Source organism: Sceloporus occidentalis, unplaced genomic scaffold, assembly GCF_023333645.1.
Source record: "Sceloporus occidentalis isolate IW3139 unplaced genomic scaffold, rSceOcc1.0.p SCAF_131, whole genome shotgun sequence".
Lineage (NCBI taxonomy): Eukaryota > Metazoa > Chordata > Lepidosauria > Squamata > Phrynosomatidae > Sceloporus > Sceloporus occidentalis.
The window spans coordinates 1,668,416-1,694,809 of record NW_028317111.1 but is presented as its reverse complement, the minus strand read 5'-3'; the positions used below and the strand labels follow the sequence as shown (position 1 = coordinate 1,694,809).

General features: G+C 39.9%; 1 protein-coding gene across 1 annotated transcript in view; it reads right to left on the bottom strand.

Moving 5' to 3' along the window:
• Positions 1–26,394, bottom strand: part of PKHD1 (PKHD1 ciliary IPT domain containing fibrocystin/polyductin) — a 168,111-nt gene that overhangs the window by 61,825 nt on the left and 79,892 nt on the right. Inside the window, exons 35-46 of the mRNA XM_089499223.1 lie at positions 23,526–23,733; positions 22,879–23,033; positions 21,843–22,037; positions 21,314–21,439; positions 20,712–20,845; positions 18,577–18,689; positions 18,002–18,101; positions 17,452–17,586; positions 14,508–14,643; positions 13,735–13,981; positions 10,997–11,174; positions 7,239–7,434 (exon numbers count right to left, since the gene is read on the bottom strand). Of these exons, the coding sequence (XP_089355349.1) occupies positions 7,239–7,434; positions 10,997–11,174; positions 13,735–13,981; positions 14,508–14,643; positions 17,452–17,586; positions 18,002–18,101; positions 18,577–18,689; positions 20,712–20,845; positions 21,314–21,439; positions 21,843–22,037; positions 22,879–23,033; positions 23,526–23,733 (1,923 nt within the window). The remainder of the gene's footprint in view (positions 1–7,238; positions 7,435–10,996; positions 11,175–13,734; positions 13,982–14,507; positions 14,644–17,451; positions 17,587–18,001; positions 18,102–18,576; positions 18,690–20,711; positions 20,846–21,313; positions 21,440–21,842; positions 22,038–22,878; positions 23,034–23,525; positions 23,734–26,394) is intronic.

Here is a 26,394-nt window from a genome sequence, read left to right as displayed (position 1 = left end):
GGCTTTTTCTTTTTTTCCTAAGTTAATATTCAGATTTTGGGGGGTCGTCTTATAATCAGGGTCGTCTTATAATCGAGCAAATACGGTAATTTGACAGACCGTTTAAGGTGTATTTAAAGTATGCTCCAGTAATTGTTTTTATTTCAGGTGTACATTAAGCTTAATATCAGTTGCAAATGCCATAAGTATATTATATTCTAACTATATATATATATATTTATTTATTTATTTTTTTATTTTTATTTTTAATTTTTTTTTTTAAGTTATTATTTTTAATTACGACCTGGAAATGTATGGGCATTATATTGCAAGCAGCAGCTGTTCTATATTTATTCAGTTTCACTTTCTGGAGAAAGAAAACACACGTTATTTTCTCATGTGGTTATTCGGTGCACAGCTTTCCCTGCGATCGAAGACCCTTGGTTGAGCATCTGATGCTCAACAAAAAGTGTCATTGATGACCTTGTTTTCAGCTGCTCGGCTTCTGAATAACACCCTCGTGCCCCGACAGGCCCATCCGAGTGAAGGCTGTGTGAATTGAGAGACACGCTTTTCTATGGCGGAGCATCTGATTTGAATTTATAACCATTCGTTAGTGCTTTTAATGCACCCCTGCCACTATTTAACAGTGCCCCCTCTTCAAGCCATTCACCGACGGCAAAAAGAGCAGGGTCAAAAGTGAGTTAACCCCGTGGCAGAATGTACAATTATTGGAAGGGAGCCGACACGCAGGCAGCTGCCGGGGTCCCCCGCTGGCATGGAGCAGGGCTTCCAAAAGTCAGAATATAAATAATAAACTCCCACTTCCCCTCGTTCGTAGGGTCTCATGCTTTTTATACGAAGAGTTATAGCCCTCCTAGCAGCTGCAATAATTGTGTTCCTATTGTAATGAAGACCTCCTACCGGCCACCCCCCTACAAGTGTCCTTTGTTAACGCAGAGTCGAGTGATTATCCGCTTTGACTGATGTAGTTCGGGCCCAGCTGCCTAACTGCTGACGCATGAACAAGGAGAGAGGGTACTTGCGTCTGCGAGACGGAGAATTCTAACATACCAGACCTTTTGCATAAGTCAAATGGGAACAAATAATTCGTTATCAGTCTGCTGACATGGCGGACCATCTCCCTTTGAAGTGTCGGCAGCTCGTAGGCCCTTATAACTTCTTCCCCCCCCCCCCCCTCGTCTTAGCTCGAGCAAACATCTCTTCTTTTGATATGCTACATGCTCGTTATTTCTGCCCCATTTAATGATTTTTGATGGAAGGGTGGCATCTCGCTTGCCACGAGGGTATTTAAAGAAGAAGAAGAATAAAAAAACCCTCCATTCTGTCATGTCTACAAAAAGACGTTCCTTGTGTAGCATCCCAAACAAGGAATTTCTTTAAAACAGTAAAGTTCTTGTTCTCGGAGGCAGATAAGGACCAAGCGTGAAATTCTTAATTAAGCAGTAAATGGAGGACGGGCCTATCCGCAGATGTAGCCAGTAGCCATGGAGACCGTCACACGAATGGAGGAAACTTGTAACTTAGGCCTCAGGCTTCTCCTTGAGTGGCAGCTATAGAATCCTACAAAGCTTGTAAACTGGATTACTTGGTTGACTAATTATATCATACAATTAACGTAACTAACAAATAAGGATGGAAAATTGAATGAAAAGAAAAAAAAAAAAGAAAAAGCAAAGCCAATATTAATGAATTAAAAAATGCACCAGCTAATATTTTTTCCCTTTATAAAACTGCTTTGTAAGATTCAAAAATTTGAACGACATTCAAAAATATGTATACCATTTCTACCACACACGCCCAAGGATCTACACTCCAGGACATTGTATGGCTATTAGATTTCTATATACCGATATATATATATATAGATTTTTTGGCAGTAGAAAACAAATTACAATCGTCAGTAATAACCCCATAAATGCATTTTTTTGTTACCCAGAAAAAAAATAAAATGGCCAACTTTATGTACTTAACTAGGATTTCCACCTTTTCGCAAAAAAAAAAAAACCCCAAAAAACATTTACTTGATATTTGAAATAGGGTCATTATTTTGTCTTTTTTTTTTTTTTAACCAGTAAAATACATTTTTGATCATTAAAAGTTAAGTAAATAAACAAAATGTGGCATTTTTATGAGGAACAACACATTTGCAAAGCCAAATACAGCAGTGAAGCCGCTAGAAAAACTCTAGTAGTAACATTTCTGGAAGAATGAATAAATGAGCGCGTCATTGCCCGTGGGGAATATTTAAAATACCTTCCATGCACCTGCAGCGCTGCAGTGTTACCTTTCCGCCAGGAGATTAGCAAACAAGACATCTCTGACAGTCTACACCACAGACCTTTAAATGTTAAAACATGATTTTTGGGGATTTTTTTTTTTTTGAGCTATATGGACCTAATATGGCAATAAGTTTTGGGTCATTCGAATAAATAAGGTTTAGGGGGAAATTATGGAATGAGGACTATATACTCATGACAGAAAGCTTTACGAGAGGGTTATTCTAATGTGGAATGCGGTAACTGGAAGCTCCAAGTGAACAGATAAAGTGCATTTAGACAAAAATGCACATTTTCGTATGAAGAATTTATTTTGTTGGTTATAGAACATTCCCATTTGGTATGCATGCCATGCAAGAATGGAGAGAGGAGATGTGATAGAAACAGACCTTAAAAAGTATATATTTGAAATACAGTAACTTATTTAGGTACAGAACACCCTTTAATGTTTTTTTGCTGGACAATTTCTGAAACTAAACATGTTACCGCTAATGGTGTATTTCTATGGAGCTGCCCTAGGCCAAACCAAGAGCAGACCCACCAGCGTCGGATCATTGTCCTGCGGCATATCCCAGCCGCGCTTGAGGTCACAAACTGAAGGCTGGAAATTCTCCTTTAGAATGTTCTGGTAGAGAAGAATTTATGGTTCCATCAATTAGCCCAAGCGGCCGAGGGTCCTGAAGCAGCCCCAGAACATCACACTAACGTTCTTATTATGGAATGCTGTGCTAGCTTAACGCCAAACGTAACAGGACCCAGGTCTTCCAAAAAAGTTCTCCTTTTCACTCGGTCCACGTATTGTCCCAGCAGTCTAGGGGGTCATCAAGATGTGTCGATACGCTCCTGGAGATAGTTGGGTCAGTTGGCCACTCGTTCACCACCATTCCTAGTTTTCTCTATTTGTAGTTAATGGATCTCATCTTGGCTGGAGTCCTAGAACCTTAGAAATGGCTTTGAAACCCTTTCCAGACTGATCGACGTCAATGACAAATATTCAAAAATAGAAGACCAGCCACAATTCAGCCCCTTGTTTCCAGAATTTGTTCCCATGTGCAATAACCATAGGCAGAAAAATATAGCCGAGGACACAAAGTACATTACCCACATGGGCGTTTAGATGGGCTTCCTAATTTGCATACCAGGTATCCTTATCTGCATGTCTGTGCCTACAGTATTTGGGGAAACTTGAATATTCAAGCATAAGCATGCCCATATTAACATGTTTGGTTTATTTTGCTTGCTGTATTCTGTATGGTGGAGGGCTCCAACACTTTTTTTGCTCACCATAAGCAAAATAAAGTAGAAAATAATTAAAAAAATGTATATCGTGACCCACCGCTCCTCTTTTCTAGAGACCTACAAGATAGCCTTGTTGGGCACAGCGCGCCCTCCCTCCCATTCCTTGTTTGTTGTGGTTGTTTGGTGGGCTGCTGCAAGGGTTAACTCGCCTAAAGGTGCGCTTGAACTCGTGGTGCACAAGCCCTAGGGGTAGGTGCAGGACACTCCTCGGGCTTGTGCCCATGGGACGCCAATGGTCGCAACAGGGATACGGTGTTACGCCTGTGCCAGCCGGGTTGTTGTAATTAACGTTTAAATAAGTGGTTAACTAAACGTTGGTGATGTTAGTTTACAAACAGTTGTGTTGACCAACAAGGTGTTGGCTTTATTGTCACGTGTTTTGTCATGTTTGTAACATGTGTTTATTATGTCATTTTTATGTAATTAAAATAAATAAAATGAGTGTTTGTGTAAGTGTCTTGGTGCGGAGGGTGAAGCTAACTGCACCGCGGCCCAAAAAGATGAATTTAAAGACTAATTTGGGTATTGTGTATTTTATTGGGATGGGGAGGGGAGGGGGTCAACATCAACAATACCTTAGCCATGGGAAGTGGATACTTGGGACTGCCTTCCAGTACAAATGGTAGTCCAAGCATCATCAACTACCCATTTCATGATACTTGTTAACATATAAAAATATATTTAACTCCACTCGTTGGTAAGCCAAAATAGGGTTTTTGGTGAAAAATACACAAAAAGGCCCACGTTTCTAGGATATATTTTTATTACAAAGCAAAACATGTGTAACAAGGCACAGATAAACGATACTCTGTTTTATTAAGTGGATTAAAGCCCATTCCAGAACGAGTGTTTCATCCCTGAAGAATATAGATCGTTAGAGGGAAAAGTGTCACCTTAAAAACACATGACACTGAATTAAATGACAGGGCTGTGTGCAAAGTGGGGAATGATCTCATTAGGAGAACATAATGACCCCTTAAAAGACGCCCGAGTACCGCTTTCAGCCCTTCTGCTTCTCAGACCACCCTCCCCTATTTCTATTGTCATGTAGCATTTATGGTCCCTGGGGTTGCTCTTGAGTTTAACAATTAGGTAAATGTCACGAACAGAGAAACGCTACGTGAGCCGAGTGTGCGTTCACATGAATAACCTCTTTACAAATCATCTCACTCTGTTTGCCTAACTGGGATGGGGTGGAGGGAACTGGCCGCCTTTACGGTGCATCGCAGCTCTTCAGTAGAGTTAATGTATGGATCAAGCCGAACTATACATATAATATCAATAAAAAAAAGCTTGAAACAAACCATAAAGTGTTGCTACATCAAAAGTAAAACAGAAATTGTGACAGAAAACAGGAAATCGTGGCAAACGTAACAAATTGTTTTTTCTTTTTCATACACACATACATACTAACCTTTTCTCCAATGTTACTCTCAAAATCTCAGGGTCACACAGCTTGGAGGTGACTCCATAATGATCTGATCATACCAGAGCCTCCCAGTTAGTGCTTTTACTACCAGTATGTCATGGTTGATATCCCTGCTTGAATGCAGGTGACTCAGGTCCTAATAGATTGTAAGCTTGTCCATTTGTGCCGGTATATATTATACATCTTCATGTTTTTTTGTTTTGTTTTTACTTTTATTCCTTTTTAATGATTATTATAATTTTCATTTTATAGGCAATTTTGGATCCACCCAGTGTGATTTAGCGCTACAGAGCCTTTTGGAGCCTCTATAAATAAAAACGTACCCCTTTGACTATTTTGTTGCTGTATACATTTGGGTAAAATTAACCCTTGGAAGACAAGGCAGGGGGGGGGGTGCGTAATTAGAAACAAAGGTCTGAATGTTCCTTTTGACGGAGTGTATTAACTACAGCGTGACAAAACACCAGATGGACCTGAAACCAAGCAATAAAAAAAGATAATGGGGGCATACAGCCAAACATTATGACTTAGGAGACAATTGGGTGTCCAGGACAATTTTAAAGCGCCAGAAAAATTCTACATAAAAAAACGCACATCAAACAATTCCTATTGGCTGGTGCAGGCAGGGGTGGCACGTTTAGCCAAAATTATTTAAAAACAAAAACTGAACATATGTCTGGTTGGTGTAAAATTAATCAGATACGGCATGGAGACGCCCCTAGAAACCTTTTTTATAACCCAGAGCCAGCGAAGGATGCCAGACCCAACTCCTCTACAACAGCGAGTCTAATATTCCTCCTCCTAGTCCTCCCCGGTCTCCTTTATTTACCCTAAGGGTTTGTTATTATTACCCATGAATAAAAGGAACTATTGAAAGCAGATGGTACAGGAATGTTTTAATCGCAAAGGGGCGTTAGCAGCGCTAACAGATCGGCAATACTTTCCGGATCGCTACTCGGATCACAAACGAGGTGGTTCCAGTCATTCTGCGACCAGTAGATAAGATAACCTCCACACCCTTAACCTATTAAACCAACACAAGCTACACAAAAGGTTGTTAAATAGCGGGCCCTGGAGGGCATATAACACGCAATAGGTGCCGTTTATTCACGCGGAGGTAGGACGGGAGACCCCACACTTTCTGCTACGATGACGGCTGCCCCGGTACGACTTGTCAGCATTAGGTTTCTGAAGGCAACACGACATTAGAAAGACACGTTCTGCTATTCCCCAGAAGATATGTAGACTTGGACACTCACACAAAAGTAATACAAATATAAATTTATAAAAAAAAAAATTGGTAGCAAAGAGAAAAACAAAAACAAAACATCTAAGCCAGCAATTGCCGATAAGGAACTGGAGACCTTCAACTTAGATCTACACACTAACATCCGGCAGCGGGACTTCTCATAAAAACATGTGTGTTTCATGCAAACTGTACAAAGGCCTTAATATGGTTTATGACCTAGCAATGCATGTTTTGAAGATTTTAGTGGTTTGTAGAGAGTTTGGGGCTCCTGGTGGCAACTCCCCCCCCCATTGTCTTGTATGTTTTACTGGAGAAGTTCTAAGAAGTCTGCTTGTGGATTTAAAACTCTGGGTCTGGTTCTGCCATTGAGGCTTGTAGAGGTTTTATTTATTTGCTGTTTTTTTGTCACCAAGACCCAACAATTGAGCTTCGTTGGTGGATCTACAGCATCTACTTCTTGTCTACAGATGGAATGTCTATATGTAGAACAGATACATTGGGTTTGGTGGAGTTCTTATGGATCTCTGTTATAACTGATAAGATTCCCTCATCCCTCGATAGTCTACCAATACTGAAACCGCTATAGCGTTGCAAGACAGGGAAGTATATATAGCACCGCTAGTGCCCCCTACTGGCTAAGTGTGCTCAGCAACAGCTAAAGCAACGTGTTTCAGATCAGTGGAATGAAAGTATAGCAATAAACCAGCAACAGCTGAAAATAAGAGGGTACGCCAATTAAAAGTTGAGCGGCACCCCACCACTCGATGGGGAAAGATCTATGCCAAAGATCCCAAGTGCTCCCTTGCATTGGCCACGGCCTGGATATGCAGGGCTCGGAGACATGACTGCCATCTAGTGGTGTTGCACTTATAGCACCTTAAACAACCTCATGATGGCACCCCTAGCCCCCTGAGGTTAATATATTTTAAGGTATGTTTATAGTAAAAGGTTGTGCGACTCAAGTAGGTTTTACTCATCTTACCCAGGTAGGTTAGAGACTCCAGGCTATGGTCAAAGAACCAGTCGCAAGCCCCACTTTCTCCAGGTACGGGATGGGACGGAAGGGGGCGACCGATCCTGGATCCACACGTTACGGTGACGTTATAGAAGTCTGGCAGGTTTGGATGATGCATTAATATAAAACGCCCAATTTTGAAATTGTCAAAGGTGGCAGAGTACTGTTGGAGATGAAATCCAAGTAATTATACAGAACATTATCAATCAATCCATCTGTGCGTATATTAATACATACCGCCCTGTCTTATTACAATCGTTTTATATAGTGACGATTTATGGAGCACTGCCCAAAATATATTGGTTTGACAAAAAAAAAGGCTTACATCATAATATCAATCTTTCATTACATCACCACCAGTGGTCAAGCACTATAACACAATGGCGGTTATGTCTTAAAATGCTTGTGGTGCAAAACTGGTTTTATCATAGAATCTGTTCCAATCAAAGAACATTCTGTCGGTCGCCATTTCTAAACTTTTTTTATATATATAACCCCCAATGTTTCAGGATGGGCAGGGCTTTCCCTTGGGTGAAACCTCCCATCATGATGATTGAATGCTGAGGATTTAATAAAACTTTTTTGGGATGAATACGTTACTTACTATTTTGTGTTTGCAACGGCTTATGTACGTATAGAACAGGGACCACGTTATAAATATACAGAAAAACATGTACATGAAGACCTCAGGCAGCTGCTACCCCCCCATGTATTAAATATATAGTGTATGCTTTATGTTTGGCAATGTAATCTTTTGGGGGTATTTAGTATAAACGTTTACGCATCTTCTCCCCCAACCCATACAACGTTTGCCTGACTCAATCAGCAACTTAACATGGGAGAGAAAACATAACGGGGAGGAATAATCACGCAGATACTGAGAACAGACATAGTAGCACCAGAAATGGACCATTAATACGGGGTCCGTACGTAAACATGAAGGGAATGTACGGACATTATAAAATGGGTAATGTTTAGTGGCAGCAGGCATGCTGTCCCATCGATCTCTATCTTTTAGGCAAAAAAAAAATGCATATTTTTGGTCAGATGCCATTTTTTTTACATTTGTATCCGTCTGATGGGCAGTTAATTTGTCGTCGCGAGTTATTTTAATACGCATCCGTTTGATCTCTCTCAATATCGCTACGTTGGAACGCTCCATGTCTAGTCAAGTGCGTCTTTGTTCTTCAAAAATATTACTGAAGTTAAAAGTCATTTCATAAAACAAAACTCGCTGCAAGACTTTGCCCGCTCTGCCCAAGCGATGCTCGCTGCTGACATTTTGTGTTAATTTCAATAAAAAACTGTCATGCCTTGAACTAAGTGTCCTTGTCAGCCGTCATGAGTGGCATTGACGAGGGCTTCAGCCTAGATCCGAGGCTTCTACTGTATAGCAATCTGTCCATAAAAATACAAAACACGTCTGTGTGTATCTTGCAGAGAGGGTGGTAGATACGTGGAACAGCCTCCCAGCAGAAGCGGTAGATGGTAATTGAGGGAATTAAAACAGGCATGGGTCAGGCATATGACTATTAAATCTAAGACCAGACCAATGACTTTGGGTCTGGGCATTTAAAGCAGGATAAACGGGCAGAACAGACGGGGAAACAGGTCCGATCTGCCGTCAGATTCTGTGTTTACCATAATATGAATTACTGCTGATCATTCACTTTTACCAAAACCTACATTTTATAGATCTACACATTAAATAAACCCACGAAATAGTGCTTACTGACCAAAATAAAAATGAGGGAGACGTATGTATTAAACCAAGTTGTGTGTAGCATGTGGGCAGCCACCTCAACTTTGAGAGTGCGTGAGTGAGCGCGAGCGAAAGAATGAAACTCAAACGAAAATTCAGAGCTCTTTGCTTCGTTTACTTTTGTTTCATTGAGATTCGTAGAGATTGTGTTTCTAAACAAGAGTGACCATACTGCCCAAGCCTTTCTGTCCTCTACTGTAATTAATTAGAATTGTGGCACCTGAACAGTTACTGGGGGGGGGGGGGAACTGTACCAGGAAACACTGTAAACACATAAGTATCTCCTTCATTGCATTTGTTTGGTAAACAGGGGGCAGACATTCACACAAGGCCCAATATCACTGCCAGCTCCTTGAAACTATCATTCATTTCAGAGTTCCTCACGGGACTTTTTCCTTACCCACACAATTAAAGCTGGGAACAGTCTTACCGGCTTGGTTACATTCTGGAATTCTGTTCCATGTTAGCGCTTTAAACTCCAGCACATCAGCAGCCACCATACGTCTAAGGGCAGTCAACTGGTCAGCAGTGTGTGTGTGTGTGTATGTGTGGGGGGGTTCTTTGGATGATCCATCTGCGAGGAGATGACTGTAGGCTCCATATGAAACGATCACCAAGTGTTCCACTGTCTACGATATACTCGTGCCGGGTGAATTGGGTCATAGATCTGTGACTGTAGCGCTTTATCTTGATGGAATGTCCAAGCACAGAACCTCAGAGCTACAGTAACACCCAAGGGATTTAGTACTTCTGACTTCAATCTGGCAAAATCATTGGGCTCCAGATCAAAATGCTTTCAGGGGCTCTCCACTCAGGAACGGTGCCAGAAGACCAGCACATTGTTCACACAGCCAGCTATCTCTGAGCATTCCTCTTAACGTCATAAGGCAAGTTTTACAACCTCAGTCAACTTCTGGAGGAAGCTAGCTTTGATCCCGTCATTAGGGGATCTCTAGCTGGGTTCCTTTGAGATTATCAGCCAGGACTTGCACCCCTTGTTTGGAGCATTTGACATCTTCTGTTCACTTATTCCACCAGCTGTGATAATGTTCAGATTTATGGTCTTATGGGTCTCCAGATTTATTAGCAAGCCAAAAATATGCATTTACAGGCCAATCAGGATAGGTATGAAATGAAACCCATTTCTTTAATGAGCTTTGGGTGTGGTTCATTAGCACTGCCTGTCCTGTTGTGTTGCCTGCTGGGAAATGTAGTTTTATGCGTGAGACCTTGTAACAAATCCTCTGAGACTGTCACAGTATCTTAATGAATATTCCTTCCCGCTAATTAATTCATTTGATATTTTTTTTAAAGGGAAAAACATGGCTTCTGTTACAAAGGTCTAGACACTTTACGTTTTTACAATTTGATAAGTGAATGAATGTCTGTCTAGGGGCAACCTGCAGAAACATTTCACTCTTTTTAGGTTACATTTTGTAAACAGGACCAGACTGGGCAGCCCTTGCTCTTTAAGGCCAGTGGCCGCATGATGACGTAAGTATGGCCAATGGCAGGATATGCACGGCCGCTCGTTATTCTTCAATATTAGTCACATATAACTTAACGTATCCAAACCGTAAAAAGCCATAACGACCTTAACAAAAGGCAGCATTTGGTAGCCTCAAACTAACCCATTTTGTTTGGTATTTGATGTTCTGCTGGTATGGATGACTTTTACTGGATACTTTTTTTTACTAGATAATATTAGTCGCATATACATTTGATGTACAGTTTGGATTACCTTTAACATATCCAGTTATCTGCTGTATTAAGAGACATAGATTTCAAGCTTTGCACCCCGACATTTGTGTATTATCTCTCTATCTCATATTTTAAGTGCTATTTCGTATTGTATTTAAATTTTTTTTACAAAGCATGTCAAAGAAATCACTCCCACGAGGAGCAGCACGGCAGCTCTAGAATACCAACCCGGAAAAAAGGCTCAAATATGAACATTACCTACCTCAAAAGTATTGACTACTTCGGGGGAGTCGAATATAACTGTGTAAGTCTCTTTATCCACCAGTAAAGCGAGCCATCCATATTGGTTTGACAAAGTGTCCTGAACATAGTCCAGCGAGATAGATTTATTCATACGGTTGGTAACAATCACTTTGTAGCTGCTTTCAGGGTCTCTGTCCCTGATAGGGGGTATAATAAGCGATAGTGTCACAAAATGCATCTAAAATACAATCAAATATTTCTAAACGTCAAGAACTTTTATAAATTATAGGACATGCGCAAAATAAAGTCCATAGAGAATTCAGCAAGTTTGATAAACGCTATATAGAATTTGATGACAGATGCATGCTAGATACAGCCCGTCTAGTCTCCCCATTTTGCCTGCTGTAAAGACTCAGATAGTACTCAGTCGTTGGTCTCGTCTTAGATTCAGGAGCCATATGCCTATCCCCTGCTTGTTTCAATTCCCTTACAGTATTAACCTAACACCTCTGCTGGGAGGCTCTTCCTAATGTCTACCATCCATAAGGACCTATTTCCCCCTGTGGCCAAATTAAGGATTACAAGAAAGATATTACAAAATATTAAAATTTGACAATTTCTTCAGATTAGAATCCCTAAGGCTACCACTGGGTCCTATTTACCCTGAGGACCAGCCCTTTTCAATTTTGCTCCAGTAGGTCAACCTTCGTTTGGTTTGTGAAGTCACTATGGCTTCTTTATTGTTGTATATCGTGTGGCAGATGGAGTCTTGGGCCACCAACCCTTTATCATACCAGTCCGTAAGTAGGTGTATTTGTACTAACCCAACCGTTTGCCCCATTGCCAAAGCCATGCTTTGTCATAGCTGATAACAGTGCAAAATTTGCAGTCATAGTCTGTATTTACTTTATGTAGTGGCTTCCCTGGCCAGAGCCCTCATTATTGGGACTTGTGCCTAATGCTCGGGCGTAAATACCAAATTGGGTACTATGTATGTAGGAAAGGGGCAAAGTGTGACATAACATCAATAGACCACAGTAATTGTGGGGCAATTCATCCTAAACTGAATTAGCATTCTTCTCTATGCAATACACTTATAACTATGTAATGTACCATCTGATCACATCCTCCATGTGATATATATACATGGAACACTCGTTTAAAAAAAACAAATTTAATTCTGTTTAAATTAAAACATTCAGAATCTATCTGATATAAAAGTCAATTGCAACATAAACGGCTGTATAAATCCCATTATCCCATACATTATGAACAAGAGAAAAATTATGTCTTGAAACTGGTTTTTTTTTTTAGCATAGTTGGATAGTAATTTGTGTTAATTTTTTATGTATGTTCCAAATATGTCATGAGATCGGATTACCGTGCGATTGAGAGTAATTGTACTTGCCACAAATGACTAGTGAAGTGTCATGCTGAACTAAAACTCCAGCAGGGCTTAGTTTCTTAGGGAAGGCATTCTATCTGCCGTCTTTTGGAAGGATCTTGCATGTTTTTTTGGAAATGACCACAAGATAAGGTGGTGCCAAATACTAAAAAGGGGTTTTAATTACTTAGCTAAAACTCTTAACCAGTTGAGATACCTTCAAGTTGTCTAAAGTGCTACTTATAACATTTTGTTCTCCGTGAGGCTTGCCACCTAGCATTAAATACTGTGGGGTAAGCGGGCTTCTTGGGGCAGTTTGTCTTCCTTAAGATGCTGGCAGGTTCAGTGTTTGTTAATGGAGGATAAGGTCTCAATCGTTGCTATTGGCTCTGGCTTGCTCTCCAGACCAAGTTCCAAAAACGGAGGACGAGCCTTTTTTGGCACCTGGGAAGAAGAGTTTTTTTTCTTCTTCTTCTAAATCCTCCCCTGAGCCCATCTTAAATAAAGATAAAGCCCCATCTAAGGTTCAAAAGCCCAGGTTCTGTAGGCAGTCTCACAACTTGGGTAGCATTTCCTCCTTGTTTGAGGTTTTAGTGTTTCACGGAAAGGTCTTGTCCATCATTGGGGTCTCATATAAGTCCCCTCAAATAAAGTATTAAGCTCAGATGGTCTAATCACTTCTCCTACGGCAGGGGTGTCCAACCTGCGGCCCTCCAGCTGCTGCAGGACTACATCATGCTCTTTCAGCTAAGGGGCTGGCTGAGGAGTATGGGAGATGTAGTCCTGCAGCAGCTGGAGGGCCGCAGGTTGGACACCCCTGTCCTATGGGTAGAAATTAATGGAACTTCGTATATTTTAGAAACTCTACAAATGGTATTTTTCTATGAAAATCCATTTATTATATTTTTAGAGTAGAAGTTAGAGAAAACCAACAGTCTACCTCACTGTAACGCTCATCGGAAAACACAGTCGGGAGCTGACATGGTCCATTACCAAAACAGTTTAGATTTTTTTTCCTTCTTAAAAATATTTTGTAAACTTGAAGAAATGAATAACACATTATTTGAAACGCAACCATAATCGATCATTTCTAATTGTTCAACTGCTTAAAGAGAACTTAGTATTTATCACAAACTCTCACTTTCCTGAGACACATCGGTTAACACATGATTTATATCTGAAATGTTACTTTAACTCTTAGCAGTTCAGTGAAGGCTAAACAGTTATTCCATGTGTTATCTACCCATCTTCTGTGACTTAAAGTAAGCATATGGTACTGTTGTTAGGATCAGCACATTCTATCGCAACTTGAATTTTTATGAAAAAATGTGTTTTCTAACAAATTATTTTTTCCATGTGTTATTGGTACTTACAGGCCGATGGACATACGATGAAAAACTACGTCTTCTCCGCAAACGCTGCCGGGGACAGTCCCATTGATGCCGGCGTATTCCGTGCATGAATCGGGAAGGATGTCCGTTGATGCCACAAGATGGCTGCCCTTCATTCCAAAGAATGAACCATCAAGGTCGTCAACTATAGCAGAATGAGGGAAAGGGAAAACAGGCCGACTGGGAGAATTCAGGAACTTTAGCCGCAGAGTTTTCACGGTAAATCCACCTAAAAAAAATTTTTAATGTCAGACAATACACATGATGATGTCATAATGCATTCAGTATTATAATTTTTTTTAAATTAAGACATGAGGCATTTCACTTTTTATTTGGATTATGAAACTTCATATGCAACCTGCAATGTGATTATACTCCTTTAATGCGTGTTATCATTCCAACATTTAAGGGGAAAGTGCTTTGGGGGTTTTTTTTTTGATCCATGTAGTTGCTTTGAAAATTTCCAAAGGAAAGAATCCAACACAGTTAAAATGATAGTAGATCATTATTCCAGCAGAAGTGGTGGAAATTAATAACAGGAGTATGAACGAGCATACAGCTCCAACGGCCCAACTATGCATACTGTCTCATTATGGGCAATAGGCTTCAGACTACAGCATCTGGATAAACTTGCCGTTACTGGCAAAAGGCTTATCTAGTGATAAGAGGTCAAGGACCAAATAAGGTTTTATGAAAGGTATAAATCAGAGTACTTTGGACACTCAACTGTTTCCCAACGCATCTGTCTAGCTTACCTTGTCCCCTTGAGCACCCGGAGCAGGTTCTGATGGAGCTACACAGGGTATGGTCAAAATTCATGAAGGTTATGTTGGAAAGGAAAGCCTGAAACCTCTTAGGAGTTTTAATACCAGCTGTCATACAACCCGTGTCCTGTCAAGAGAAGATAAAACATTGAGTCACGCGCGTTCTGTGTGAATAATGCTCTCTGATATTTTAGGTACGGGTTTCAAAGAAATCCATGTTCGAGCTTAACGCTACAGATGGTAACCCTACTAGAGACTCCTGGCCAAGTTTCAACAAGGGTCGATATTTACGTCAATAGACTGATCTTTATGGTTTAAATGTTTTCATATCGATATAATCAGATGTGGATAGAGGGTATTTTCTGTGGCAGTATCCCTGGGTCGGAAAGTGCCACCTTCTATCCGTTTTTCAGAGATGGGTGTCATTTAAGATGTAGAATGACGGTTCTGCTTAAACATTCTTGGAGATTAAATCATCATTATTGATACCTAGTATAACACAAAGTTACTTAGTAAAATAAACAAAAGAATATATACGTTCAACATATCCAATATACTGTATACCTAAACGCCCTCTAGGTGAAGGCGGGAAAAAAAGCACATGCCAGCCCAAGTCCAAAGGGGGAAAAACGCCTTTTGTGACTCTGCGGGCAGAATATTATGTTCACGCCTTGCCTCTCATTACATTAGGAGTAATCCTTGCTTGCCAAGACCTAATCCAGTTCTTAAGTCTCCAGAGCACCAGTGATCAGCCACCTCCATAGACAGTGCATTCCGGAGCTTTACAGCCCTTACTGTGAAGAATGTTCCTCTCTGTTTAGTTGGTATCTTTAGCCACATGAGATGGTCTCTTGTTATTTGCCCTGTCCGTGGTGGTGTAGATGTCACTTATGAACTTGAACGCACTTGGACATGGTGATGATATCACCCTTTATGTCCCCTCTTTCCCTATGATATTTACATTCGGTTTAGTGGCTTTCTTTCTTCGATTTCCAATCCTATCACGTAATATTTTTATAATTTGGTGACCTAAACGAATATGCCAAAAATATAATATTCCTGAGCAGAACCTTTACCTCTAAATGTTCATCTGGAGGCAAAAACTCAGGTTAACTTTCGCAAAATAAAAAAAAAAAGAATGAATGTCACCGGTATCTAATTGATGCAAACTAGACAACCTTATTAATGGGAATGTTACATAAATTAAGATGCAAATTATGGCACAAGGGATGTTATTATGTGATAACAAAGATAATAACAATTATAATTGAACCCCTGGCAAAACTAGAAGCAAAATGTCTCATTTCCCCAAGGTGTAGAACGTGCAATCTGCGAGCTGTTTCATTCAGATCCCAAGAAACAACCGCTGGATATTATTCAGCCTATTCTGGTCTACACAGCACTTAGTAGAATACTTCAGTAAAAAGAAACAATATCGGTGATGCTCGCATCAATTATTGAAACTTTTGTTCTGAGGCTTAAATGTAATGTAAGGAAGCTCTACTTTACTGAGAGAGTGGTAGATAAGTGGAACCGCCTCACAGCAGAAGTAGAAGAGGCTACTACACAGGGCGAAATTAAACAGGCACGGGATAGGTATAATGCACCTGAATCTAAGACCAACTACTGATTAAGGTTCGAGTCTTTACAGCAGGAACAATGGGCTGACTAGACGGGGCCGAATGGGTCTGATCTGCCATCACATTCTATGTTCCTTACATTTTATCACTTCTCAAAACCTTAACACTGAGGCCTCATATTTATCTTCAGATCAGTGAGTAATGTCAAGGAGATCGACTTGCTGGTCAAAGGTAAGCGTTGCAGGAGACAAATGGGGTTTTAGTGAAGCTAAACATCCTCTCTCATCCATGGTTCAAACCCTCAAAGACTGTGTGGCTGTTAGACAACAATCAGAGCCTACTGTAGGGTAGAATTCAGTCATCAACTTCTGAATTCAGCTTGAGGGGCCACACGAGATCACAACCATAACTGGGTTGTACCCAGAGTCTCCTGGAGAAATGCTGCTTCCCCTGGGATCCACCTCAGTTTCCCCTGCAAAGCGGCGTTTGGCCAAGAACAGTCCTCGCCCACTATCCGTCCGAGTGCATTTAAGTGGCCAATAGTGGTCTACAACAACTTGGGCCAAATAAACCAGTCTAACGTGAAGTCAGAAGAAAACAACTATTTCTTTGCATAATCAATGATAATGAGACTGCAACATTTGGCATGAAAGTATTTTTCTAAAACATACTTAAATAATGGGGATATCGAAGGGACCCTGGCACTTTAAGGCCATTGGCCGCCAAATGACATACATGCGGAGCCGGCAGAAGACCTGCATGTAGCTGAGCGGACCCAGGCAGTGGTCGCGCAATGCAGGACCTGATCTGCCAGATTGGGCAGGTATGAGGAACTACTGACCAGCGGCCCATCTGGCATTTACCTCCGTGTCCAGGCCTGTCTATATGCTAAATTTCACAAAATTCGACGAAGGGTCCTCAGAATACACATGGTCTATATTCAGTATTCCATGCTTATCCCAAGAGTTTGTATATTGTACAATCCTCCGGAGAATTCAAAATAATGAAATATACTTCCAGTCATCACCTATATGCTCCGGGACAGAAAACACAGTGTTATTATTAGTAAAGCCAATAAAGTACCTTTTTTCCCCAGTTATTAAACATGCTGAGAGATTGAGACATAAGTCTAATGGAACCTCGGAATCTAACTTTATCAAATTTGCTGCTATAGCTTACAGCGATCACGCCAGCGCCTATTTTTTATATATATATATATATATATATATATATATATATATATATATTATATATACGGCAACAACGCACCGGAGTGTTTGATGCTATAGAAATTGTCAAAGGTTATTTTACGTCTTACAAGTTAGAATGAAAAGATTAAATTTTTCCCCACTTACCTTCCCATCGAAGCGGCCAAGCAATAAACTATCGGAAATTTCCGCGTTTCCCGTGCTTTCGATGATATTAATACCAAAGTCTCCGCAAGAATAAATGTTGAACTCTCGAAAGCGGACGTTTCCACATCTAGCGATCTAAACGGCGGGAGGACATCAAATGGTTAATTTGTTCTGCCGTCGTCAGTCGCTACTAATCTTTCCTAATGCCGCTTTGAACTGTAGCCAATCACTCTTTTGTTTAAACTGCGTGCGTAGCCAGAAATGAGAATTTGAATCATTTAACCAGATTGTTTGCAATGCTAAAGTATCTTAATCTTCGCCATTTAGGAAGGATGCCATTTTCTTAATTTCTTTTTTTCGGGGGTTTTCTGTAAAACGGCTTTATTTATTTATTTATTTTTTTTATTCGCGTTTTTATCTGCCAATTTGTTGAAGACATTTGGAGATTTGCAGTAAACATGAGCAGTTTGCAAGGCGAGTGCCAACCAGCGGCAATAGAAGACGCCTCTAATTGAACGCGATTATTAGAGACTTTTCCGTTCTTCAATACCTGAGCTCCGCCGCCACAGCTCCAAGCGCTGAAGCCCTGGAACGTGGCCATAGACCCGTCGCGTGAAGGGTTGTAATCCGGGTATAGCCAGAATCCAAATCTACATTAAAGAAAAGACTATTTTCATTACATTTACATGTTCATATAAATATATAAATGCAAATAATTATATAAATAGGGAGTCTATAAATATGTCCAACTCTATGTATATCCCCTTTATTACTTTGTGATATGTAAAAGTATATGAAAAAAAAATTAAGGCAAATTTTAAGCATTAAAATTATTATTATCTTTTATTTATATAGCGCCAACAGTTTACGCAGCGCTGAATACAATACATCTATTCAAGGGGTCTGATAAAAAGGTTGCAGATATTTGGTTTGAGAGCAAATATGTATCTGCTATATATAATGTTCCCTTTCATTTGTTTTTCTTATTTTTTTACATCTTTTAAATCTCCACCACCCTCCATTTTTTTTAAATCTTTTTTTAAACACATTTGATTTTTTTTTTTATTCATTTTTATGCAATTATATTGCCATTGAACGATAAAAAAACACCGGTTGTGGTCCCACCTCAGACATGATACAGCTGTGTTTTTCTTGAAGGATTGCAAGGGTGCCTGAGAAGGTCCATCATCTGAAAGGTGGTAGAAGAAGCCATAACCGGCATTACATGCAATGTTCTCCTAGAAAGAATCATGAAGAAACCATATATATATATATATATACACTAACGACTTAAGGACTATTCATGTTACGTTCTTCATGAATCTGTTCTTTTTTTTTCAGGAAATGTTTGATCCTAAAGTCTGGTAGAGCAGTAAATATGGATCTTGGTCCCTAGGGCAAAGTCAGAAGGTGCACCCAGGGTTGATGTCTCAGTCCAGCAGGCATGGTTAACTCTGATACCGCTATGTGGTAATTTATTCTTTGCTTTCCTAATCCATCCATATTGCATCTACTATGGTACCTTCCCCATCTTAGCTATTATTTAAATATCATACTATATCATACTATATCATACTGTATCATACTGTATGATCATATATGGAAGCTCTCTGGTTTTGACACAGAGGCTCCATGTCTCACAGCTTTCAGGCTTTATCCACCCCGTGGAGGGGAGTGGTTGGCTCTGTCCAACCCCGGGCTGCACATCTCCAGTCCCAATCCCCAATTCCATGTATCCCTAGTAACTCTAGTCCTCAAGGGCCAAATCCAAAAATGGTGGCCCTTGAGGACTAGAGTTCCACAACCTTCAGCTTTCATGGCCGGGGTATGTGTATTATAGCCTTTCCTAAGAAATAAAAAAAAGAGACTATTTTCGTTGTAGAATACCAAGTGATCTTGTTGGCCAGACCATGTTCTTAGCGCTTGACTCCTTGGCTTGTAGACTCTCTCGAAACACTGCATGGATTGAATATATAAGCTCCCCCAAACTTTGTGAGTTACATGGTGTATTTCCACATCATCTCCTATGCTCCAGGCGTTTTCGCTCTCCAAAATTACCTAATGCCATTTTCCAAATTGCATTTCTACTTGTGGAATGTACTTTGTGCATGGCTCATCATTAAATAAGCTCATTCATGGAGGCACACACCTTCCTATCGATAGAGGTTTAGGCAAGCAGAGAATTTGTGTAGAAATCAATTTGGTTCCGAAGTCAATGCATTATAAGCCTTTATTCCAGTTAAATTTTAGGTAAAAATTACTAATCTATAAATGCCTTGGGGAAAACTTGGCAAGAACATCAAATCTCACCTGGAAGTAAAATGGAGCATTGAGCGAAGACATTCTCAGAACCAGTCGCAACTATACAGATCTTTTTAAAATGTGGATAGAAATATTTCTAGCCTTAACCCTTTCAGGAAGAGCCATGAGGTCACAATAAGCTGAGAGTCAATGGGGACACAAAGTCTTAACGTGAATGATTTTTTAACCCCTTCTCGGCAAAGCCTTTACACGTATGGGCTCACAATGCATTGTCATTAATGGGTTTACGGACAACCCGTTGTACTTAAGGGGTTAAACCACATAAGCACAGCAAAAGAAACTCAATTATGTATACCAAAGGAATGAGATTTGACTTTTCTTAAATTTGGCCTGTTATTACAGGGTATATATCAAGGGCCAAAGCCAGAAAGGTCTCCAAAACGTCCACACCGAAGGTCTTCGAAGCTTGTTTTATTGATTTTTATAAACAAGGAGTTAAATATTCTCATTTTTGGCAAATGTATTAGTATGTGTCTATGCCCCAGTTTTTTTTTACCCTTTTTTTGTTTTGCATATGTACCAGATTTAATTTTAATTAAATTCAAATTTAAGTTATAGTTTTCCTACAGAACATACGTAACATTAGGCTTACCTTTGAGTAAATATTTTAGATACATCTTAGGAAAGCATGAATATTTTACTGAAAACTACTATTCCAGGTGTGACCTACCCTTCACCGCTAACATCTAACCCTCTACCATTTTTTTTCCATTTTTTGTCTAATTTACCATACAAAAAAATACGTTTTGAAAGCTAAGATGATTTGCTAAATTTGTTGTAGCCTAGTACCCTATTCTCTCCGTCTTAAAAATGAATTCCATTTTTTATGGAAAAAAAACCCATATAAATAAAAAATAAATAAATAGGCAGGGCATTTTCTTTTAATGAGCTACATAATGATCTCAATGATAAATTAGAAAGGATAAATGTAAACTCACCTCTATGGTGTTGAAGGGTGCCCTGATGTACATGGCTGCCGGGGCTATCATTTCAGTATTGGACAGGGTATCTGTGCTTGATATCCGTATCATCAGATTGTGTCTAATCTCGATATCGTGGACGAAAGGGTCGGCTAATTTAGAAAAAAAATCCATATTAAGAGAAACACTGTAGTTCTCTTCTTGTAATATTGTTGCGAAGCAAACTTTCAAACTCTGCTCGAACCCCCATTTTCACACTTAATACTATGCCTGGAGCAGAATGTGCCAACCAGCAGAATGGGTAAGTATGGGGTGCTATCTGCCATAGTGCTGCTGGCCATTTGCCCGGAGTGCGAGGTGGCCAATCTGGGTATCCAATAGTACGCCATTTGTTAGTCAATGATAGGTTGGGGCTAGATTAATCTAATTTGTTTCTTAGAAATATTGACACCAGGTAATGAAAATTCCCTGAATTAGACTGTTGTGGAAAAACTATAAATTAGAACACATTTTTTTAGACTTAAATTAAGAACGTTGTTCAAATACAATACTATTTACTTAAATTGACTAGTGCTAAATGATAATTACTGAAAAAAGGAGCTATACATTATAAAACTCACCCAAAAGAATACCATGACCCTTTATATTGTAGAGTACATTCTCTTCCACCTTAAAATGAGAAACTCCAGAAATGCTGAGACCTCTTGCAAAAGAATTTAGAATAGTACATCTGCGTATGTAAGATCCTGGCAGAAAAGAAGTCAAATAATTTATAGTTTACATATTTGGTTACTTTGTTATGGAAAAGAAAACCCTGTTCAATAACCGCACAGCCCGAATAGTCAGCAGAGATGTGAAAAGTTTATTTTTTCTCCATTATAAATAATATGGGTTCTCATATGAAGTTAGTTTAACGTATTAGGGCCTTTTCTCCATCATGCAAAGATCAGAAACAGAAGTACTTCCTCTTGAACTATCCAATATTCAGTTATTTATAAGTATAATGCTTTTTTTAATTACTTTTTTAACTAAAATGTTGAGTTTTAGCATGATCATAGTGTGGTTGTACCCTTCGTGACTCCTACTAAACCCATAAATTCAATAAATTGACCTCGTCTTCTTCTACAGCATAATTTGAAGAATTCTTACCAGACATATTGCCGTTGCCGATGATATTCAGACCACTGAGGTGTTTTTGGAAGCCTTTTCCCATGTGTTCAAACCGGACCCCTGAAACCTGAAATCGACTTGGTTCATTTTGTAAGGATTGTACAATCAACGCTGCTCCCAGATCTTGAGATCCTAGCCTCCTTTCACTTCTGTAATACAGACATCTGGAAATATCTAAGGAAAATATGAAATAAAAATATGAGTAGCCAGTTTCAGAACAATACATATATATATAAATACTAAAACATGATAAAATGGTTTCTGGAATCTCATGACATTCATGAATTTGTTCTTTCAGTAGAAATATGCATACCCAGGAACTCTGGGTGAAGTCCTGGTCTGCTAGGTCTCCAGGTCAGGTTCTCCAGGCAGAGGAGACGTGTGACCATACCTACTCCTGACCGATATCTCATCCATTCCCTGTCCACATTATGCCTGCTCCCAACCCAGTTTCCTCCCACTAAAGACTTTTTTAGGGCTAGCCCTGGCCCCCACGTGCAGAGCTCCATGTATATCTCCACAAGGACCACACAAACAGTCCTGGCTTTAGTAATTACTCAACAGCATTCCCGTGAGGATATAGATTAAGCTGGAGAATGGTGGTCCTTAAGGACATGCCTTCAGAGGAGTATTACAATATGGCGGGGCGCAGGGGACGGCCGCGCAGGCCTTAGTTGCCAGATTGCTAGCGGTGTGTCAAGCAGCCAGCAGAACTTGTTGAGGTTCTCCTGACACATAAATTAGATATGATAGCAAGGACACTGCAAATCCATGTTAATACATAATTACAATATTCATTAGAAGCAGAAGTCATTAGCACCAACATCTAAGAATCCACATGTGTACCATGTGAAACCTTTGGCGATACCTTAGGATCTGGGGTCCCCTTGGACCACTGGGACTGCAGGAGCCTGTGTCATACCCTTGGTTTAAGACGCAGTGGTAAGGTATATTATGGCCTTTGAAGGCTAAGCTTTGCACCCTTCCCCCATTGCGCATCTCCTTGACATCTCACCTGTAATGCCAGCTTGAAGACATTGCCAGTAATGAGTCATGTAGGGTTCAGTTAGGTTTCCTTCCACCACAACATTTCGATTGAGAAGTGCTACAACAGGCCTTAGGTAAACCATGCGCCCATCTACAAACTGTTCTATAACCTTATAGGAGTTCCTGAAATAGGAGAAAGATGTTGTCTCTCACATTGATGACATTTACAATCCATAATGGGCGCGCATTCAAGAAAAGTCTTCAAAACTCTTGAAGTAAAAAGCGAGATAAGAAGGAATACCTTGTCTTATTTTCTAATAAATTCAGTATGGGTCGAAAAGTATTAGTCTTTTTTTAGCTGTTAATTATATTTTGTATGTTTCACATGCTATTTTGGGCATATTAAATGTTTAGTGGGTTATGTCTATAACATATCTGTATCTGCTGGTAGCAAGCCCCACATTATTAAGCTTGGTCTAACTTATTGAATAAGAATTCTGGTTTTGTCTCAGACGCCATGAGATTTTTTCCTAAAAATATGACTCTTTGGTGGCATCAGATTAAGGGAATAGATTCCTACATGAAATGAAGCAGCTTTGATAAGGAAGCGAGAAAATAAAAAGAATATACGTTAAAAATATTATAAAACATTACTTTTCTGGTCCACTGGGTTACCTAAGAGGAGGATTTATGGTAATCTCTGTGGCGTTGATTTTTTCAATTGTAAAAACCTCCTCTTGCATTCTGTTGCCTTCAAAACCGACTCCACATATGACAACTTCATCCCCAACGCTCCAGTCTACAGGCTCCTTTAATATCATTCGGGTATCGTAGGCAAAGGCTTCCAATGCCAGATGTGTAAAAATCAACTTTGGTACCCAACCTAAGAATAAAAAAATATGTACGGATTTTTTTTAACATTAAGGCAAGAGATTCAACTTTGTTCTTCTTGTAAGAGAAAGATACCTAGGAACTTTCTAAATGAGCTGATCCAGAGACTTCAAATATTAACCTTTTCATAGAGCACCGTAAATATTCTATGTAGTGACTCGCCAACTGTGTTAACCAAATGGCTCTACTACCGGTCCTCATGGAAACCTTGACTTGAGTCGCTTACGTTCAATCAGGGACATGAACCATAATGTACTGGAGGCACCATCTGTCTTATACATGATCACAGTAGAGTAGAATAGGAAGGAGTCAGTTCCAGATTATGTGACCCCGGAACCCTTAGAATCTACTCCTTTACCCTGAGATTGGGTCGAACCCTGAGAGCTCCCAGGGGTAGTCACTGTCCTCCTCATACTTTTGCAAGTGGGCCAATAAAGAATCGTTCATGATTTGCTCCCAATGAAACCAATGCATTAGTTCTTTGTGTGGTCCTTCAATGTGAGGTTATATCTGTTTAACGGACAGAGATACTTTTCAGAAAACCTTGTCCCTGTCAGTCACTATAGAAACATCTCAGAATTAAGCATTCCCTGGAAAAACCATAATCTTGCGCAATTCAAAACCAATTAGAACTGTAGTTCCATTGCTCTAGTTAGCTAAACAATTTGTTATATTTAACAGAAAAGGTGGAACAACACGTTTGACACAATGTTTTGTGACCACGTGGCCAGTTTAGTGGGTTTGCCCCTGGAACAATCTAACCATCGCTGTATGGATCATACCAAATTTTTTTTCTGGGTGTTTCTTGGCCACTGGGTATACATAGGGTTAACACCTCTGTGCTAATCAGATAAAAAAATCAATAGGACGTGAAAACACGATATCACGCTCCCTAAACCAGGCTCCTGTGATAAATCATTTACCCATAACATCATAGAGGAGATAATATCACCCATTTGATTAATATACCCCTATGTATTCTAGACTTAAATGACTTAATTAGATTAGCACCTTGTCGGCTGAAACCTCAGCTCTCCAGTGCAAACAATCGCATTATTTAATTTGCGCACGTTTCTTCTGTAATAACATCGTCGCTCATAACGGGAAAATGAATCTCTTTAGTGATGTTTTTGTTTGCGTTATGAATATAATGAAATGTGCAACTTGAATTGGAATACCCTGAGCAGCGCTTACGGGAAAAGGTACTTTATTTTCGTATTCCTGATCAGAGATTCCAGGTTAGCCAAATGAGGTATAACCCAGGCTCTGAATTTTCTTTCTGGCGAAGAGCCAGGATCGAAGCATGAATCAGAGCCGACCAAACACGTCTTCGCTGTTCTTTCACACAGGGGCGTTACTAATACACACTCCATCTCACCCACTTACACATGCATGCTCACACACACACCTACACATCCATGCTCACACACACCTACACATCCATGCTCACACACACACAATTACACATATATGCACGCACACACACACAAACACACACAGAAAAGTACACATAATCACACACACACACACAATTACACATCTATGGTCACACATGCACACATTTTGCTCCAATAAACTCCCTTTATCTGCAGACCTGGAGGCCGCCATTGGTGTCAGTCATGTGATATTTTGGGTAACTATCCCTGTCAATAACCACACTGAGCTAATGCTTAATGGCAATGCTAATGAAGTCCGTTCCTCCATAGGCTTTCCTTATTCAGCGTGTCAGACTGAGTGATTAAAACTGAGCCGTTCTATTGTTTCCCACAGGCAGTATGATAAGGAATCGGGGTGTTTGTCTAGTAGATTGGGGATCAGATAACAGAATGAGAACTCATACTAATAGCTAATATGCAGCTGCCTGAAAACATTATTATGATAACATTATTATTATGGGGCAAATAGTACAACTGTTTTTTTGTTTTTGTTTTTAAAAAGAAAACTTATTTTTATGTAAAATTGCTGGGAGGTTCCATCTTTTGACCAAATTACCGTAATTATTCTTCCTACGTTGACAACACATTCCCTCTAAATTACATCACCATCCTATACATAGCTGTGGTCATGCCAGGATTGGCCATCAAGCAAACTGGGCAAATGCCGGTGGGCCAGGGCTAATGGCGACCCACGCTCACCTCTTCTGTCAGCTGATAGACACGGCCACATTGTAACAACGTAGTGCACAGCCGTGTGTGTCTGGCCATTGGGTCGCTTTTCATCCCTAGTCCGGACCTGCATTTGACCCAAGTGCATATAGCTTAAAAATCTTTACCAAGACAGAAACAAAGCTCTTAATGATCGCTACCTGTGTTAGGGGCTCATTTCCGATTGTCACGTGACATCCACTTTATACTGTGTATTGTCTGTATACAGCTGGTACCATTTTTGCATTATAGCCACTTAATCTATGGTGCTATTGAACGAGACAAGGAATATTCGCCTGCAGGAATCAGAAAGCAAGCTGAAATGATCGTTTAAATGCTAAAAGCAGTTGGGGATAACGGCAACATATTGCTAGGTAAATTTTCATCGCTGTCAATTGAATTACACATTATTGTTAATGGGTGTTGTATGTTACACAACACTGAACATGTGCCCCATTATAACCAAATCTTTGACGTTTTGCCTAAGAAAGATATGACCCCCGAGGAAG